The 17014-nt window shown below is 47.5% G+C and overlaps 3 protein-coding genes across 10 annotated transcripts in view; all 3 read left to right on the forward strand.

The window, feature by feature from the left end:
* Positions 1-17014, forward strand: part of TSPEAR (thrombospondin type laminin G domain and EAR repeats) — a 228583-nt gene that overhangs the window by 171632 nt on the left and 39937 nt on the right. The window lies entirely within an intron of this gene.
* Positions 7076-7986, forward strand: LOC711986 (uncharacterized). Its single transcript, XM_015132750.3, has 2 exons — positions 7076-7599; positions 7696-7986. Exons 1-2 carry the CDS (start codon positions 7129-7131, stop codon positions 7984-7986), a joined length of 762 nt encoding a protein of 253 aa, XP_014988236.3. The 5' UTR covers positions 7076-7128.
* LOC114669803 (uncharacterized) lies at positions 15708-16616 on the forward strand. The gene is made up of 2 exons (XM_077997853.1): positions 15708-16219; positions 16349-16616. The coding sequence occupies exons 1-2, from the start codon at positions 15708-15710 to the stop codon at positions 16614-16616; spliced, it is 780 nt and encodes a 259-aa protein (XP_077853979.1).

The raw sequence follows: 17014 nt of genomic DNA on the forward strand, positions 1-17014 counted from the left end.
ATGACATATTTCACGTGCTGGCTTGGGGTACAGGGGCGGGGGAAACCAACAACCAAAAAGACATCAGCATCTGACAAAATTATCCTTCAAAAATGAAAGAGGGGTCAGGTATGGTGACTTATGCCTGAAATCCAAGCACTTTGGGAGGCCGAGGCAGGTGGATCATGAGGTCAGGAGATCAAGGCCATCCTGGCTAAAACTAATATAGTGAAACCCTGTCTCTACTAAAGATACAAAAAACTAGCCGCGCATGGTGGTGGGAGCCTGTAGTCCCAGCTACTCTGGAGGCTGAGGCAGGAGAATGGTGGGAACCCAGGAGGCAGAGCTTGCAGTGAGCGGAGATCTCGCCACTGCACTCCAGCCTGGGCAACAGAGCGAGACTCCATCTCAAAAAAAAAAAGAAAAAGAAAAAAGAAAGAGAAAGTGGTTCATTTCAAGGTAAATAAAACCTGAAAGAGCTCATTGCCAATAGACTTGCCTTACAAGAAATGCTAATTCAGGCTGAAATACAAGGGCACTAGACAGTAACCTGGAGCCATATGAAGGAAAGGTAGCCATGTTGGTGGTTTGTGTGTTTATAAGAATTTTTCCATTACATATTGGTTATCTAATTTGTTGGTGTACAAATTTTCACAGTATTCCTTATAATCCTTTTTATTAATGTAAGGTCAGTAGTGATATTCCCATTTTCATTTATGATTTTAATTATTTGAATCTGTCATCTTTTAATCTAGATAAAGATTTGTCGGCCGGGCGCGGTGGCTCAAGCCTGTAATCCCAGCACTTTGGGAGGCCGAGACGGGTGGATCACGAGGTCAGGAGATCGAGACCATCCTGGCGAACACGGTGAAACCCCGTCTCTACTAAAAAATACAAAAAACTAGCCGGGCGAGATGGCAGGCGCCTGTAATCCCAGTTACTTGGGAGGCTGAGGCAGGAGAATGGCGTGAACCCGGGAGGCGGAGCTTGCAGTGAGCTGAGATCCGGCCACTGCACTCCAGCCCGGGCGACAGAGCGAGACTCCGTCTCAAAAAAAAAAAAAAAAAAAAAAAATTTGTCTAGATAAAGATCTAGACAGATAAAGATTTGTCAAATCTGTTACTCTTTTCAAAGAACCAACTTTGGGGTTTATTGATTCTATTGATTTTTTACTTTCTATTCCATTTTTCTGTGTTCTAGTCTTTATTTTCTACCTTCTGCTAAATTTGGATTCAGTTTGCTCTTCTTTTTCTGGTTCCTTAAGGTATCACGTTAGATTAATGATTTGAGATCTTTCTATTTTTTAAAAATGTAAGCATTCAGTTATCAATTTCCCTCTATATACTGCTTTCACTGCATGTCATAAGTTTTGGTTTGCTGTGTTTTCTTTTTTATTCGTCTCAAAGTATTTTCTACCTTCTCTTTTAGTTTTTCCTTTGACTCATTGGTTGTTTGACAGTGTGTAATTTAATATACAAATATTTGTGAATTCCAGTTTTTCTTCTGTTATTTTCTAGTTTCTTTCCATTATAATCAGAGAAGATAGTTTGTATGAGTTTGATCATTTTAAATTATTAAGACTAGTTTTGTGGCCTAAGGTACAGTCTAACTTGGCAACTGCTCCATGTGAACTTAAGAAGAGTGTGTTGTCTGCTGTTGCTGGGTTGGGTGTTTCTGCATCTATGTTAGACCTGTTTAGGGAGTTCTTCAAGTCCTCTATTTCTTTACTGAATGTCAATTTAATTCCATTTTTTTTTTTTTTAATTACAGAGAATGACTCATTGATGTCTCTAACTCTTTTTGTAGAACCAGAACTGTCTGTTTCTTTCTTCATGTCTGTCCATTTTTGTTTCACATACTTTGGTGATCTGATATTAGATATGTATATACTTACAATTGGTTTATCTTCCTGATGGATTCACTTTCATCAACGCATAATGTCCTGTGGGCCCAGCCCCTACTGATGAGTCTGCTCCAGCTTCTGCATGACAGTGGCTTCCTCATTAGCCTCCTTTCTGGGCCATTCTCCTGGCCTGTGGCTGGCCCCTCCCCAGCCAGGCCATCATGTCCCCAGGTAACATCCATGTGGCCCCCTGGGCAGCACACAGCATTCCTCAGTTGCTCTCACTAGAAGACAATACTTCAGGTCCCACTTCCTAAGGTCTGGAAAATTATGATGGCCTAATGAAACAAGCTGAGAAATTTAAGCCTAGCATTATTTCTCTCCCAATTATTTGACAGCATTCTGTGGTGAAAGTCTTTGGGTCCATAGTTTGCTTTGTAGAATGGCTTTTAATCTTAGATTCATTTAATCAATATGATATATTTGGGATTTTTCCTTTTGTTGGATTCTGTGTCTTGACAAATAGACAGTTGTGTCTCCACCAACACCAACAATATACAGAGGCCTCTCATCATCCCATAAATTTCCCTCTTGCCCCTTTGTAGTCATTCCACATCCCCACCCTAACCCCGAACAGGCACTGATTTTTTGGGTCTTATTATTATTACTATTGCCATAATATCACATCTATGGATTCCCACGGTGTTTAGTATTTTGCCATGTAATATATGACTTAAATAGACCCTTCACTAAAGAACAGATACGGATGGCAAATAAACACATAAAAACATGCTCCATATCATGAATCATCAGGACAATGCAAACTTAAACCCCAGTGACTCTCTCTATACAGCTGTGTTGACTAAAGTAACAACACATCTGCTGTGCAGGACTGGCAAGAATGTGGGGCTTTGCTGATACGTTTGAGTTTAAACCTCCCATCTCACTTTGGTTTTTGCTTATGCAAGGAATCTACTCCCTTTTATCTCCTTGCTTTACTGCTTTTGGATTGAGTGGTTTAAGTTTTGTTTTATTCCTTCATTGTATTGGTTCCTAGTGCTACCATAGCTAATTACATCAAAGGAGTGGCTGAAAACAATGGGAAATTATTCTCTCACAGTTCTGAGGGCCAGGCACCCGAAACGAAGCACACAGCATTCCTCAGTTGGGCAGGGCCAGGCTTTCTCTGAGCTCCAAGGGAGAATCTGTCCCTGCCACTTCTAGCTTCTGGTGGCACCCAGCAAACCTTGGTGTCCCTTGGCCTCTATCTTCACTCCAATCTTCGCCTCTGTTGTCATATCATCTTCTTCCCTTTGTGTGTACGTCTGGACTTCCTTCTCCTTTCTCTGGTAAAGACACTAGACATTGGATTTAAGGTTCACTATGATCCCATATGACTTAACTAATTATATCTGCAAATACCTTATTTCCATGTAAAGTCATATTGTGCAGTTCTGGGTGGAGATGACTTTTGGGGAGGCATGAGTCAACCGAGTACATGCATCTACTTCCTAGTGAGTTGTATATTCCTCTATTATTATAGTGGAGATTATAACACAAATCCATGACTTTTTAAAGTCTAATGTAAATTAGACCTTATATTATTTTTCAGATGGTGCACTGTGCTTAAGCCACTTGAACTCCATGTAGCCCCCTGAATTTTGTGTTCTTGCTATGTATTTTATTTCTATGAATATTTTACAACGTATAAGACATTTTATACAGTGAACATTCACTTAGATTTTCCCCATGTGTTCTTCTTTTGCTACATTTCATTTCCTTATCAACTTCTTGCTTTCATCTGTGATTGTTTTTGTTCTGCCTAATGCTCTCATTAGTATTTTCTGTAGCGCAGATCCTGCTGGTGACACATCCTCTCAGTGTCCAGAGAATGTCTTTATTCTGTTCTCATTTGGGGGAATCTTCTTCCCAGGTATAGAATTCTAGCTTTGTGCTTCTCTTCTTTCAGACAGTAAATATATCATTCCATTGTCCTCTACCTTCCATCATTTCACTGAGAAGTCATCTGTTAATGTTATTGTTGCTTCTTTGAAGGTAATATGTCTTTATGTCTTGTTTTCCTCTGGCTGTTTTTAAATTTTTCTCAGTCTTTGGATTTCAACCCCAATGTGCCCAGGTGTAGTTTGCTTTGTATTCACTTGCTAAAGATTCTTGGTTTGGGAGGTTCCTTTTTTCTTTTTGTTTTTTCTTTTCTTTTCTTTCTTCTTTTTTTTTTTTTTTTTTCTTTTTCAACAGGTCTCCTTCTGTTGCCCAGGTTAGAGTGCAGCGGTGCAATCTTGGCTCACTGCAGCCTCTACCTCCCAGGCTCAAGTGATCCTCCTCCTTAGCCTCTTGAGTAGCTGGGACTACAGATGTACCTCCAAGCTGGGCCAATTTTTTATATTTTTTGTAGAGTTTTTTTTTTTTTTTGAGACAGAGTCTTGCTCTGTCACCCAGGCTGGAGTGCAGTGGTGTGATCTCGGCTCACTGCACACTCTGCCTCCCACATTCACACCATTCTCCTCCTCAGCCTTCCGAGTTGCTGGGACTACAGGCACCTGCCACCACGCCTAGCTTTTTTTTTTTTTTTTTTTTTTTTTTTGTATTTTTAGTAGAGATGGTGTTTCACCATGTTAGCCAGGATGGTCTTGATCTCCTGACCTTGTGATCCGCCCACCTCTGCCTCCCAAAGTGCTGGGATTACAGGTGTGAGTCACAGCACCCGACCAAGATTGGATTTTGCTATGTTGTCCTGGCTGGTCTTCAACTCCTGAGCTCAAGCAATTTGCCCACCTTGGCCTCCCAAAGTGCTGGTATTACAGGTGTGAGCCATCACACCTGGCCTAAAGATTCTTAAATGTTTTTTGCATCTACACATTTCATCAGGTTAAAGTTCTTGTCCATTATATCTTCAAATATTTTACTACCCCTATTTTACTCCTCTCCTTGTAGGATTCAATCATTTTTCCCATAGATTTTCACAAAATACAGGCATATTTATTGCTCCACTTTCTTTATTTCCCTCTTTTCTTTCCCATCTCAGTATTCAGGCTTGAAATTTCCTCATCTCCCTTCCTTTACTAATCTTCTCTTTGGTTTTGTCTATAGGTTGTAAAGCTAAGCTACTTAGTTCTTAATTTCAGCTATTGTGTTCTTCGTTTCCAGAATTTCTGTTTGATTCCATTTAATAAATCCAGTTTGACAATGAAATTCTCCATTTGTTCTCTTTTTTCTTGAGCAAAGTTGATCAGCATTACTTTAAATTCCAGTTTCACAATTCTAATATGTAGATCTCCTGCACATCTGTTTCTCTTGTTTGTTTTTTCCTCTTGGTCTTTTGGTCAGTTGGTCTTGTCTTCTAGTATCCCTAGTAATTTTTTGACTGAATGAAGGACTTTATGAAAATTTATAAGATTATTTGAGCTTCTGTTGATGCTGCTGTCTCCAGAAGAGATCACTTTTGTTTCTGGGAGGGAGTTAGGCTACAGGCAGATCATATGAGTTCAATACGAGCTGATTTAAAGATAGGCTTCGTTCTTCTTTCTGGTTTTTCCTTCCTCCTAGGGGTAGCCCTTCACTTATATTCAGCATTTCCAACTGAAAGACTAGGTTTTTTTTTTTTTTTTTTTTTTTGAGACGGAGTCTCGCTCTGTCACCCAGGCTGGAGTGCAGTGGTCGGATCTCAGCTCACTGCAAGCTCCGCCTCCCGGGTTCACGCCATTCTCCTGCCTCAGCCTCCCGAGTAGCTGGGACTACAGGCGCCTGCCACCTCGCCCGGCTAAGTTTTTGTATTTTTTAGTAGAGACGGGGTTTCACTGTGTTACCCAGGATGGTCTCGATCTCCTGACCTCGTGATCCGCCCGTTTCGGCCTCCCAAAGTGCTGGGATTACAGGCTTGAGCCACCGCGCCCGGCCTTTTTTTTTCTTTTTACTAGACTCCCTCCACCTTGTCAGGTCCTGAACTCTGTGTTTTCTTCTAATTCCGTGAGACTACTAAAAGCTCTGCTTAGCTGATCAGCCTCTCGGCCTTTTGGCTATGGTCTGTGAATTGGTAAATGCCTCAATAAGAAAATCCACAAGGAATATTGGAGTCACTTCTGTGCACTTTCTCTCTAATGGGGATTCACTCAAGTCTCAGCTGTCTTGATACCTCCTGGCCCTTACGAACAGAGATTTTGTTTGTAAACCAGATTTCCTCATTTTTCTCAGCTAGATGTCAGTCTGATGTAAGCCACTTCCCCACACACGAAAGGAGAACTTGACAGAGCATTTTATACAGCATAAGAAAAAGGTGGCACAATGGAATCATTTTCAGAGCTCAGAATTACTCTTCAATAATTTCTCTAAAAAAGTATAACTTGAGCCCATTTTTATAAAGGCTCTTCCTTGGGCCAGGCACTATTTTAGGCCTTTGAGGACTGAGTGGTGAACAAGACAAACACACTTCCTGCCCACATGCAGCTTACGTTTGAGGAACGGAAGCTGAGGACAGAAAGGACAATGAGCAGGAACGGGGAAGACACATGGTGCAGAAACACTGATGATGGCCAGGCACAGGGCTCACGCCTGCAACCCCAGCACTTTGGCCAAGGCAGGAGGATCACTTGAGACCCCATCTGTACAAAAAAAAATGCACAAATAAGAAATATTGATCATGGGACTTGAGTTATCTATGATTGAAGCACATCATAAAGCTATGACCTTTAAAAGCAGAACCAAATCCATGGGCCAGTCCAAAACGTTTCTTTCCTGTCCAAAACCCAGTCCTATCCCCAGTGTTCCAACACGCACGTCTGACGGGGCCTCGGGGAAGGCCGTGGGGAGGGGCATGGCCTCTCCTTCCTTGCTCCTCTTCTCCCTGTTTTGGGCTCTAGCTCCTCCAGTGATGGGGACGGGGGAAGGAATGTGCAGGGCCACCACTGCAGGGCTCACTGGCCCCTGCTGCACCTTCTTGCCGGCTGCTCCAGTGATCCTGTGCTTCTACTGGCTGCTTCTGCCTCTTCAGTGAGGACCTACTTTAGGGAGGAGACGCCCCCAAAATCATGAGTGGGACAGCTCTTGCCTTGGCATGCCACACTTTGCATAAGGGTGAAGGGCCACCCCTGCCTTTACAGCCCCCTTCTTACAACCTGGGCAGCACTGGAGGGGTGCAGACCAGGCCCACCTCCACTCTTGCCCCCAGGGATCCACATGGGACAGGCTACAGCCCAGACATGACAGGAGATTTATGAGCTGGGCCACATCACAGGCAAAAAAACATCTCTAGTCACGACACACGCTGCCTCTCAGCAACCAGGAAGGAGAGGATGTGGGCCCTGGAACAACAAGACCAGGAGGGGTATAAAAGCCGGAGAGCCCCACGAAGCTCACACACTCACACACTCACTCACTCCCACACTCACTCCCTCACACCTCCTCCAGCTCACCTCCCCAACCCCAGCATGGCCGCATCTACCATGTCCGTCTGCTCCAGCACTTACTCTGACTCCTGGCAGGTGGACGACTGCCCAGAGAGCTGCTGTGAGCCCCCCTGCTGTGCCCCCAGCTGCTGTGCCCCGGCCCCATGCCTGACCTTGGTCTGCACCCCAGTGAGCTGTGTGTCCAGCCCCTGCTGCCAGGCGGCCTGTGAGCCCAGCCCCTGCCAATCAGGCTGCACCAGCTCCTGCACACCCTCATGCTGCCAGCAGTCCAGCTGCCAGCCGGCTTGCTGCACCTCCTCCCCCTGCCAGCAGGTGTGCTGCGTGCCCATCTGCTGCAAGCCTGTGTGCTGCAAGCCTGTGTGCTGTGTGCCCACCTGCTCTGAGTCTTCCTCTTCATGCTGCCAACAGTCTAGCTGCCAGCCAGCTTGCTGCACCTCCTTGCCCTGCCAGCAGGCCTGCTGTGTGCCTGTCTGCTGCAAGCCCGTCTGCTGTGTGCCTGTGTGCTCTGGGGCTTCCTCTCTGTGCTGCCAGCAGTCTAGCTGCCAGCCGGCTTGCTGCACTACCTCCTGCTGCAGACCCTCCTCCTCTGTGTCCCTCCTCTGCCGCCCCGTTTGCAGGTCCACCTGCTGCGTGCCCGTCTCCTCCTGCTGTACCCCCACCTCCTCCTGCCAGCCCAGCTGCTGCCGCCCGGCCTCCTGCGTGTCCCTCTTCTGCTGCCCCACGTGCTCCCGCCCGGCCTGCTGAGCCCTCTGCTCAGGCCAGGAGTCTAGCTGCTGATGTGCACACCCCCCTGGGCCAGCTGGGTTCAATTCCTGACCTGGTTTAGGTGGTTGCCCCCACCTAGGATGGGTCCCTGTGTCTCCCCTGTGCTGAGGTGACCTCCCCCTCCTTGCTCCCAGGAGCCCCCATTCTTGCAGCTCCCCACCTCTTGCCTCCCAGCAGGTGCCCAGCTGCCTGCTGGGTCCCCTGTCCTCCCTCCCAGCTTTTCTGCCGTGGGTCACTTGGCCTCGACTTGAACCTGTCAGCACCTCCTCCTGCTCCCGAATAAACTCTCCTTGGTCACCTGATTCTCTTTTCCTGTTGTGCTCCTGGGGGGACACACAGTTTTGAGCTGACATTGGTCTCCTCCAGCCATGACTGTTTCTAGGAGTGAGTGACTTAACCTAGAAGTCACAGGGGACAGTGGCCTAACTCCTTCAGGGAGGTCACCAGGTGGGACTCCCGGCCACTCCCAGGAAGGCTCAGTCCTGGCTCAGCCTCCATGCCCGGGTCTTCCTGAGCCTGGTCATTCACTGTGGTGCCCTGGGCTGTGGGGCTCTCCAGGTCCCAGGGCCGTCCCACTGTCCCACCTGGGAGAGCCCACCCTGCAGGGTCACCTGCCAGGAAGCTGATCTGGCATCCGGGCACTGCAGCCTCCAGGTCTGGTCACTCGCTCTGTGCCACCCCCTGAGGGTTCTGCCCATTTAGCAGCAATGCGAGGGGAGAGTGAGGGGTGCTGCACCTGCACAGGAAACAAGGGACTTGATGGGGACAAAAGCATCATGGGGTGGGCGGACGGATGCACAGGATTCCCCGAAACCTGGGCACTGCCCGGGTTCTTCTCTGGGGGCAGCAGGTTCCACGGAGGTATAGGGATGAGGAGCCTGGGTCCCACAGATGACGCCGGTGTGGGCACACAGTCAGCGACACTCCCATCTCTCTAAGGCTTGGTCCACGCAGGGGGCATGAGCTGCCTGTGGTGTCCTGTGGGAAAGGCCGTCAGTGGGGACAGTGGTAAGATCAGGCAGCACATGGGGCTCTGAGCAGAGCAGTCTGTCCTCAGACTGAGACAAGCTCCTCCAGGCCAGCTGCAGAGACCAAAACCCTGATGAGAATGCCCGCCCGGGATGCTGCAGTCGCCCCGCAGCCAGACCGGCCACAGCCTGATGGATGTGGTGCTGCCGTGGCTGTGGTCACAGCAGGCGCAGAAACGCCACAGAAAGTGAGGTGGAACCCAGGCGGGGGGCTGAGGGGGGGGCGTGTGATTGCTGCCCAGTGCCCTCAGTGACTGGGGGACCCTGCGTGACCCCGGCTCGGCCTGCTCTGCTCTCAGCTCCCTGCCCTCTGCACTGACGGCTACTGGGAACCCACTATGGCCTAAGTGCACGGCCGCCCACAGTTTCCTGTTCACATTCTTAGCCCATTTTCCATCATGCTGTGTGTTTGTCTTATGGATTTAGGGCTGGGGGACCCTCTGTCCATCACATGCACTCCAAATATTTCCAAACCCGTCACTGCTTCTGTACGGCACACTCCCTGAGACTGGAAACAGGCCTACATTTGCTGATGCTGGTTTCATTGTCATTGCCTAGATTCAACTTTTTGCCCCATTTGCTGATAGGACTTGTGTGAGGTATGACGTATTAATCTTTCTCTTCCACCAATAGCCAACTGTCCCTTTTTAAAGTTAGTTTGTTCTCTCCAACTCCCATTTGAAACATCTCTTTCACCTGATAAAAATGTTTGAATAGTCTGCTTCTGAAATCTATATTTTGTATTTTGTTCTATGAATCTCTTGATCTACCCTTGCATCCATTCCAGATGTTTTACCTATGTTATTCAGCTTCATAATACATCCTAACAGCTCATAAGGAAAGTGCCACTATCTTATTTTCTAAAAACGTTGATTCTAGCTTGTTCTCGATTAATTTTAGAAAGCTTTTCAAGTAGTTTTTAAACTGCTATAATTTTTATTGGGATTGCATTGAGCTTTTAAATATGTAGGAGGAAACTATAATTGTTCATATTGTCTTGCCTTGCAGTTACATAGTACAATAGGCCCATTTAGAATTCTATCATTTTCTTCTATAGGTCTAAAATATTCCTCTTTGGGTTAATTCCTAGGTATTTCATAGGGATGTTTTACTAGTGTGAATGGGGAACAGTTTTCTGTTATGTTGTCTTCGTACATAAATCTTACATATATATCTATATAAACTACTCGTATATATATTGTCTTCATATCAAACCATATGTTTAGCTCCTTTCCTTTGCAAGTTCTCTTATTAGTTCTTACAGTTTGTCATTGATTTTCTTGGATTTTTCTGTGTAGATGAGCTTATCATTTGAAAATAAGGAGAATTTAGCTTCTCATTTCCAATCTTTAAAACTCCCATTTCTATTGTTTTTCCTGTAGCAACATTACTTTGAACACCCAGGATAATGCTGAATAAAATTAAAAGAATCCTTGATTGTTCCTGACTTTCATGAGAAAGTGCCAAAGGTTCACCACTGCACACGGTGTTTGCTGTGGGGTTTAAGTAGAAACCTTTTATTTTTAAACCAAGTCTTTCTATTTCCTTTTTGCTATGAATTTTCATTTACTAGAATCAAGAAGGAATGTTCAGAGGGGGAAAAGTGGATTCTAAAGACATGGTGTTCCCTGAGGCATAGTTTCTAAATCTCCTTAAATCCCAAATAGAAACAGAATTATCAGATAGAAAAAGAAAAATCCATGGTTCCATTTAGGACAGAACTTAATGGCAAGATATCACCCAAGGGCCCAAAATTCGAGTGGGTAGGAACCAGGCCCAGAAGCCAGTGTTGCTGAGGTCTGTGCAGGAGGACGCCCAGGGGAGCACTGACAGGAGCAGCAGCCTGAGGATGGGAGAAGCCCAGCACCGCCTGGAAAGGGGGCCAGAGTGCGAGCAGCCCCTGCAGCTGGGCAGGTCGCTCCTCTCCATCAGCCATGGAGCACCAGTGGCCGCAGGGAGAAGCCTGACAGGGCTGGACTCGGCCACTGTGAACTCTTGAGCCTGAGTCACCAGGGCTTCCTTCCATGGAAGGGTCCCTCTGTCTCCCAACCTGAGGGTAAGGAGCTTGGAGTGGAAACAAAGTTGGGCAGAACAGAAAGTTCACTTCCGGTGGAAAAAGACCTAATAGCCCCATAGGTAGTTTTTTTGTCTGTTTTTGCTTTTGTTTTGTTTTGATAAACATAGAAACTGATCCTTCTGGTCTTAAAGCTCAAAACTTTGCTTTATCTGTAATCCCAGCACTTTGGGAGGCCGAAGCAGGCAGATCACCTGAGGTCAGGAGTTCAAGACCAGCCTGGCTAACATGGTGAAACCCCGTCTCTACTAAAAATACAAAATTAGCTGGGTGTGGTGGCGGGCGCCTGTAATCCCAGCTACTTGTGAGGCTGAGGCAGGAAAACTGCTTGAACCTGGGAGGCGGAGGTTCCAGTGAGCAGGGATCCTGCCACTGCACTCCAGCCTGGGCAACAGAGTGAGACTCTGTCTCAAAAAAACAAAAAACAAAAATGAAAACAAACAAAACCTTAGCTTTATCTGGGCAAGGAAGCAATGATGATGAACAAGGGGCCCCATGCCTCATTGTCAGGATGTGGTGATCTGGTGATTGATTGATTGATTGAATGAGCAAAAAAGCTCATTGATACTTTTTTGAGAGGCCTTTGTTTTACACATTGCTACATTTCTTCCCTGCTACATAAATCCCTGGTTTTAGTCAGGAAGATGGATTTGAGACTGAACTTGCATCTCCTCCGATGCAGCACCCGACTAAAGCCTTCTTCCTGGGCAACTGATTGTCTCAGTGACTGGCTTTTTGTGTGTGAACAGCAGGACCCAGACTGAACCCCGGGTGTTGCAGTAACACACCAGGATGGAGTAAGAAGGACTAGATGGACTTTCCCACCCGGGCCAGCTGAAACAATTATCAAAATCATGCAACAGTGGTTGGGGATATTGGACTTGAGGCAGCACAGCACAGGCACCCCTGAGAGCAGGAGGCAAACACAGAAGTCTCATGACCATCCCTCCCAACACCCTGCTTAGAGAGTTTCCAGGAGACAGTGCAGACAGGGGAACCTGGGTTTCAGAGATGGATCTGGGAGGCAAGGAAGACCAAGGCAGTTCATGTTCCTAGGACAGAGTGCCAGAGGGGAAAGGGCTGCACCAAGAGAGCTGCCAGCTTCCACAGAGGTCCCCTCAAATCTTCAGCTTAGTAATGACCAGCAAATGTGTGTGAGACTGAGACTGGGGAGAACTGATAAAATTAGGTGCCATAACCCTCAGAGACCAAACAGAGCCAGAAATAGTGCCCACTCCCACCTGCTGGGGTGGAAAAGCCTCGTAGTTTTCAAGGCACTGGGTAGATGACTCAGAAGTGGGAGCATAACTAGCCCTAGAGTAACCACTGGTCCAGTCCTGCCTAACCCAGCTTATAGGCAAGCTGCAAGATAATGAGCTTTCCAGTAACTTAACTGCACCCTAGAACACAGCTCAAGAGCATTCGTAGGAATCAAAATATCCAGCACCCAATAACATAAAATTCACAATGCTGGGCATCCATTCAAAAACTACCAGGCATGCAGAGAGGCAGGAAAATGTCACACCTATTAAGGATCAGATCAGGTGAAACTAACTCAGAAATGTCACAGATCATAGAGTTAGTAAGCAAGGACATTAAAGAGTCATAACTATATTCCATACATTCAAGAAGTTAGAGAAAAGGTAGGCATATCAAGGAAAGACGAGGAGGATCTTTTTAAAGAAGACACAAACAGAACATCTAGAGAGGAAAACAATACCTGAGGTGAAAATTACACTGGATGAGATTAACAGCCGAATAAACACTGCAGAAGAAAAATCAAGTGAATATGAAGACACAGCAATAGAAACAATCTAAAAGGAAACACAGAGACAAAGAAACAAAGCACTAGTGAGTTGTAGGAAACATCCAGTAACCTCACATACATGTAATTGGGGTTCTCACGAAGAGAGAGAAGGAGGCATGGAAAAGAGACTGTCAGATTAGATAAAAAGGCAAATCTCAACTATGCTTCTTGCAAGAAGTACACTTTACATAAAATGACATAAAGAGGTTAAAGTTTTTAAATGAAAAATGGACTAAATTAATCCAGAAGCAAGCATAAAGTATGAAACAGTAAAGATAAAAGCAGAAATTGATTAAGTGAAAAATAATAAAACAATGTGATAATCAATGAAACCAAAGCTTGTTCTTTGAAAAGATAAATTTAATCAACATCTAGTTAAACTTACTGGGAAAAGATAACAAAGACACAAATTGTCAATATCAGGAAGGGAAGAAGAGGCATTACTACATATCCCACAAGCATTAAAAGAATAAAAAGGGGCCAGAGCAGTGGATCACACCTGTAACCCCAGCATTTTGAGAGGCTGAATTGGGAGGATTGCTTGAGGTCAGGAGTTCAAGACCAGCCTGGGCAATCTAGTGAGACTCCATCCCTACAAAAACTTTAAAATTACCTGGGCAGGTGGCATGTTCATATTGTTCCAGCTACTCGGGAGGCTGAGGCAGGAGGATCACTTGAGCCTAGGAGTTCAAGGCTGCCAAAAACTGTACACAAACAATGTTTACAGAAGCTTTGTCCATAATCATCAAAACAGGAGACAAAACATCCCTCAGTCATTGAATGGGTAAACAACCTGTGGTATATCCATACAATGGAATACTACTGAGCAATTAAAAGCAATAAACTATTGACATACAGCACAACTTGGATGAATCCCAAGCACATTTTGCTCAGTGAAACAAGTGAGACCTGCCGGGTGGCATATTGCATGATTCCATTCATTATTCTACACACTGAATGTCCAAGTTACATGACATTCTAGAAGAGACAGTGAGTCAACACAAGGGGATTTTTGAGGATGCTGGAATTCCTCTGTCTGGCACTGTGGTGGTAGATACAGGACTTGAAATACTTGTCAAAATTCATGGAACTATGCACCACAAAGGGTGAATTAAATGAAAAAGGAGAAAGAGGGGGAGAGGGCAGGAGGATGATGAGGAGGAGGAGGACAAGGAGGAGGAGGAGGAGGACAAGGAGGAGGAGGAGGAGGACAAGGAGGAGGAGGACAAGGAGGAGGAGGACGAGGAGGAGAAGCAAGAGGAGGAGGAGGAGGAGGATGAGGAGGAGAAGGATGAGGAGGAGAAGGATGAGGATAAGGAGGAAGAGGATTAATCATTGCTATTTGGTTCTATAAGGTTAAGGGAAGCAGGTGTACTTCCTCTCCCTAAAGAAGTTAAGAACCTAATTTTTGATTTTTTTTTTTTTTGCTCCTTATTCTTTTATGTATTATACTTCTCTTTGAAGTTGCTTTTTGTTTTGTGGGACTATATGCTCTGAAGACATTTCATAGTTGCATTGTGTGAAACGCTCTGATTTCCGTTAGACCAGATGATTTAGTAGAGTTCGATATTCCCAGTAACTTTCCCGCAGACTGAAGACTTGGTTCGATTGTCGTTGGACATGCAGATTTTCTTTTTTTTTTTTTTTTTTTTTTGAGACGGAGTCTCACTCTGTCGCCCAGGCTGGAGTGCAGTGGCACGATCTCGGCTCACTGCAAGCTCCGCCTCCCGGGTTCACGCCATTCTCCTGCCTCAGCCTCCCGAGTAGCTGGGACTACAGGCGCCCACAACCGCGCCCGGCTAATTTTTTGTATTTTTAGTAGAGACGGGGTTTCACCGTGGTCTCGATCTCCTGACCTTGTGATCCGCCCGCCTTGGCCTCCCAAAGTGCTGGGATTACAGGCGTGAGCCACCGCGCCCGGCCTGGACATGCAGATTTTCTAAGCTGCAGTAGGATGCCAGTCTCTCTAGAGGTTGTTAGGGTTTTTCTTTATATTTGGTGTCAGAAGTGTCACCAGCCTGTCCAGATGTGCAGCATTCTCCATTCAGTTTGTCCCATATTTGGTAAAATTTCAAATCTGAAGACCCTTGTTTTCATTCCATCCTGGGAAGTTTTCTCCGATTTTGATTTCTCCCTTTTGCCGCTCTTTCTGGAAAATCCTATTTGATGAACATTGGATATTCTGGAAGAATCATGTTTCTCTTAAGTTTTCTCCTATATATGCCATCTGTGTCATTTTGCATTGTGTGTGAGACACTTCTTTCTCTCTTCCCGTTAACTCCTTCTCGCCGCAGCGGCTCCAGCCTGCTGTTCAGCCCTTCTCTGCGTGCAGGGCGTCTTCAGCTCATGAGCAGCACTCATCAGAGGGGCCCTCACTCTGTCCTGACTTTCAGCGCCCTGTTGCCCAGGCACAGAGTCTGGGATTTCAGGTCCCCTGCAACATAACAGAGTGCACAGCTCAAAAGACAGCCTGCATGCTGAGGATACATGTTCTGTGAAATGTCTGCTTAGAGCACCAGGCACAGAACAGGGCATCAACCCAGCCCTCAACCCTAATCAGGGATTTTACAGGCTGGGCAAATAGTGTTGTGTAAATAAACTAGAATGAATGAGGACTCCAAGGACCCAGCTCAAAACACCAACAAGGAAAGGGAAGACTTGTGGAGCCTCCAGCTAGAACAACACACACCCTAGCCAGATATAAAAGCCCAGCTGCCCACAGCACCTCAGGCACTCACTCACACACACACACACACACTCACGCACACACACCCCCGGCTCAACCCCCAGTATGGCCGCATCCACCATGTCCCTCTGCTCCAGTGATCTGAGCTATAGCAGCCGGGTCTGCCTGCCCAGATCCGGTGACTCTTGCACTGATTCCTCCTGGCAGGTGGACGACTGCCCAGAGAGCTGCTGTGAGCCCCCCTGCTGCACCCCCAGCTGCTGCGCCCCAGCCCCCTGCCTGACCCTGGTCTGCACCCCAGTGAGCTGTGTGTCCAGCCCCTGCTGCCAGGTGGTCTGTGAGCCCAGCCCCTGCCAATCAGGCTGCACCAGCTCCTGCACGTCCTCGTGCTGCCAGCAGTCTAGCTGCCAGCCAGCTTGCTGCACCTCCTCCCCCTGCCAGCAGGCCTGCTGTGTGCCCGTCTGCTGCAAGCCTGTGTGCTGCAAGCCTGTGTGCTGTGTGCCCACCTGCTCTGGGGATTCCTCTTCATGCTGCCAGCGGTCTACCTGCCAGCCGGCTTGCTGCACCTCCTCCCCCTGCCAGCAGGCCTGCTGTGTGCCCGTCTGCTGCAAGCCTGTGTGCTGTGTGCCTGTCTGCTGTGGGGCTTCCTCATGCTGCCAGCAGTCTAGCTGCCAGCCAGTTTGCTGTGCCTCTTCCTCCTGCCAGCAGGCCTGCTGTGTGCCTGTCTGCTGCAAGCCCGTCTGCAGCAAGTCCTTCTGCTGTGTGCCTGTGTGCTCTGGGGCTTCCTCACTGTGCTGCCAGCAGTCTAGCTGCCAGCCGGCTTGCTGCACCACCTCCTGCTGCAGACCCTCCTCCTCTGTGTCCCTCCTCTGCCGCCCCGTGTGCAGCTCCACCGGCTGCGTGCCCGTCCCCTCCTGCTGTGCCCCCACCTCCTCCTGCCAGCCCAGCTGCTGCCACCCGGCCTCCTGCGTGTCCCTCCTCTGCCGCCCCACGTGCTCCCGCCCGGCCTGCTGAGGCCTCTTCTCAGGCCAGGAGTCCAGCTGCTGACAGGCATGTCCCCCAGGGCCAGCCAGGTTCAGGTCCTGACCTGGGTTAGGTGGCTGCCCCCACCTGGGATGGGGTCCCCGTGTCTCCCCTGTGCTGAGGTGACCTCCCCCTCCTTGCTCCCAGGAGTCCCATCCTTGCTGCTCCCCAGCTCCTGCCTCCCACCATGTGCTCACATGCCTGCTGGGTCCCCTGTCCTCCCTCCCAGCTTCTCTGCACTGGGTCACCTGGCCTCAACTTGAGCCTCTCAGCACCTCCTCCTGCTCCCCAATAAACTGTCCTTGGTCACCATTCTCTTTTCCTGTTGTGCTCCTGGGGGGAAAACATGGTGTGAGCTGACATTGGTCTCCTCCAGCCATGACTGTTTT

The sequence above is a fragment of the Macaca mulatta genome, chromosome 3 (assembly GCF_049350105.2).
Source record: "Macaca mulatta isolate MMU2019108-1 chromosome 3, T2T-MMU8v2.0, whole genome shotgun sequence".
Taxonomy (NCBI): domain Eukaryota; kingdom Metazoa; phylum Chordata; class Mammalia; order Primates; family Cercopithecidae; genus Macaca; species Macaca mulatta.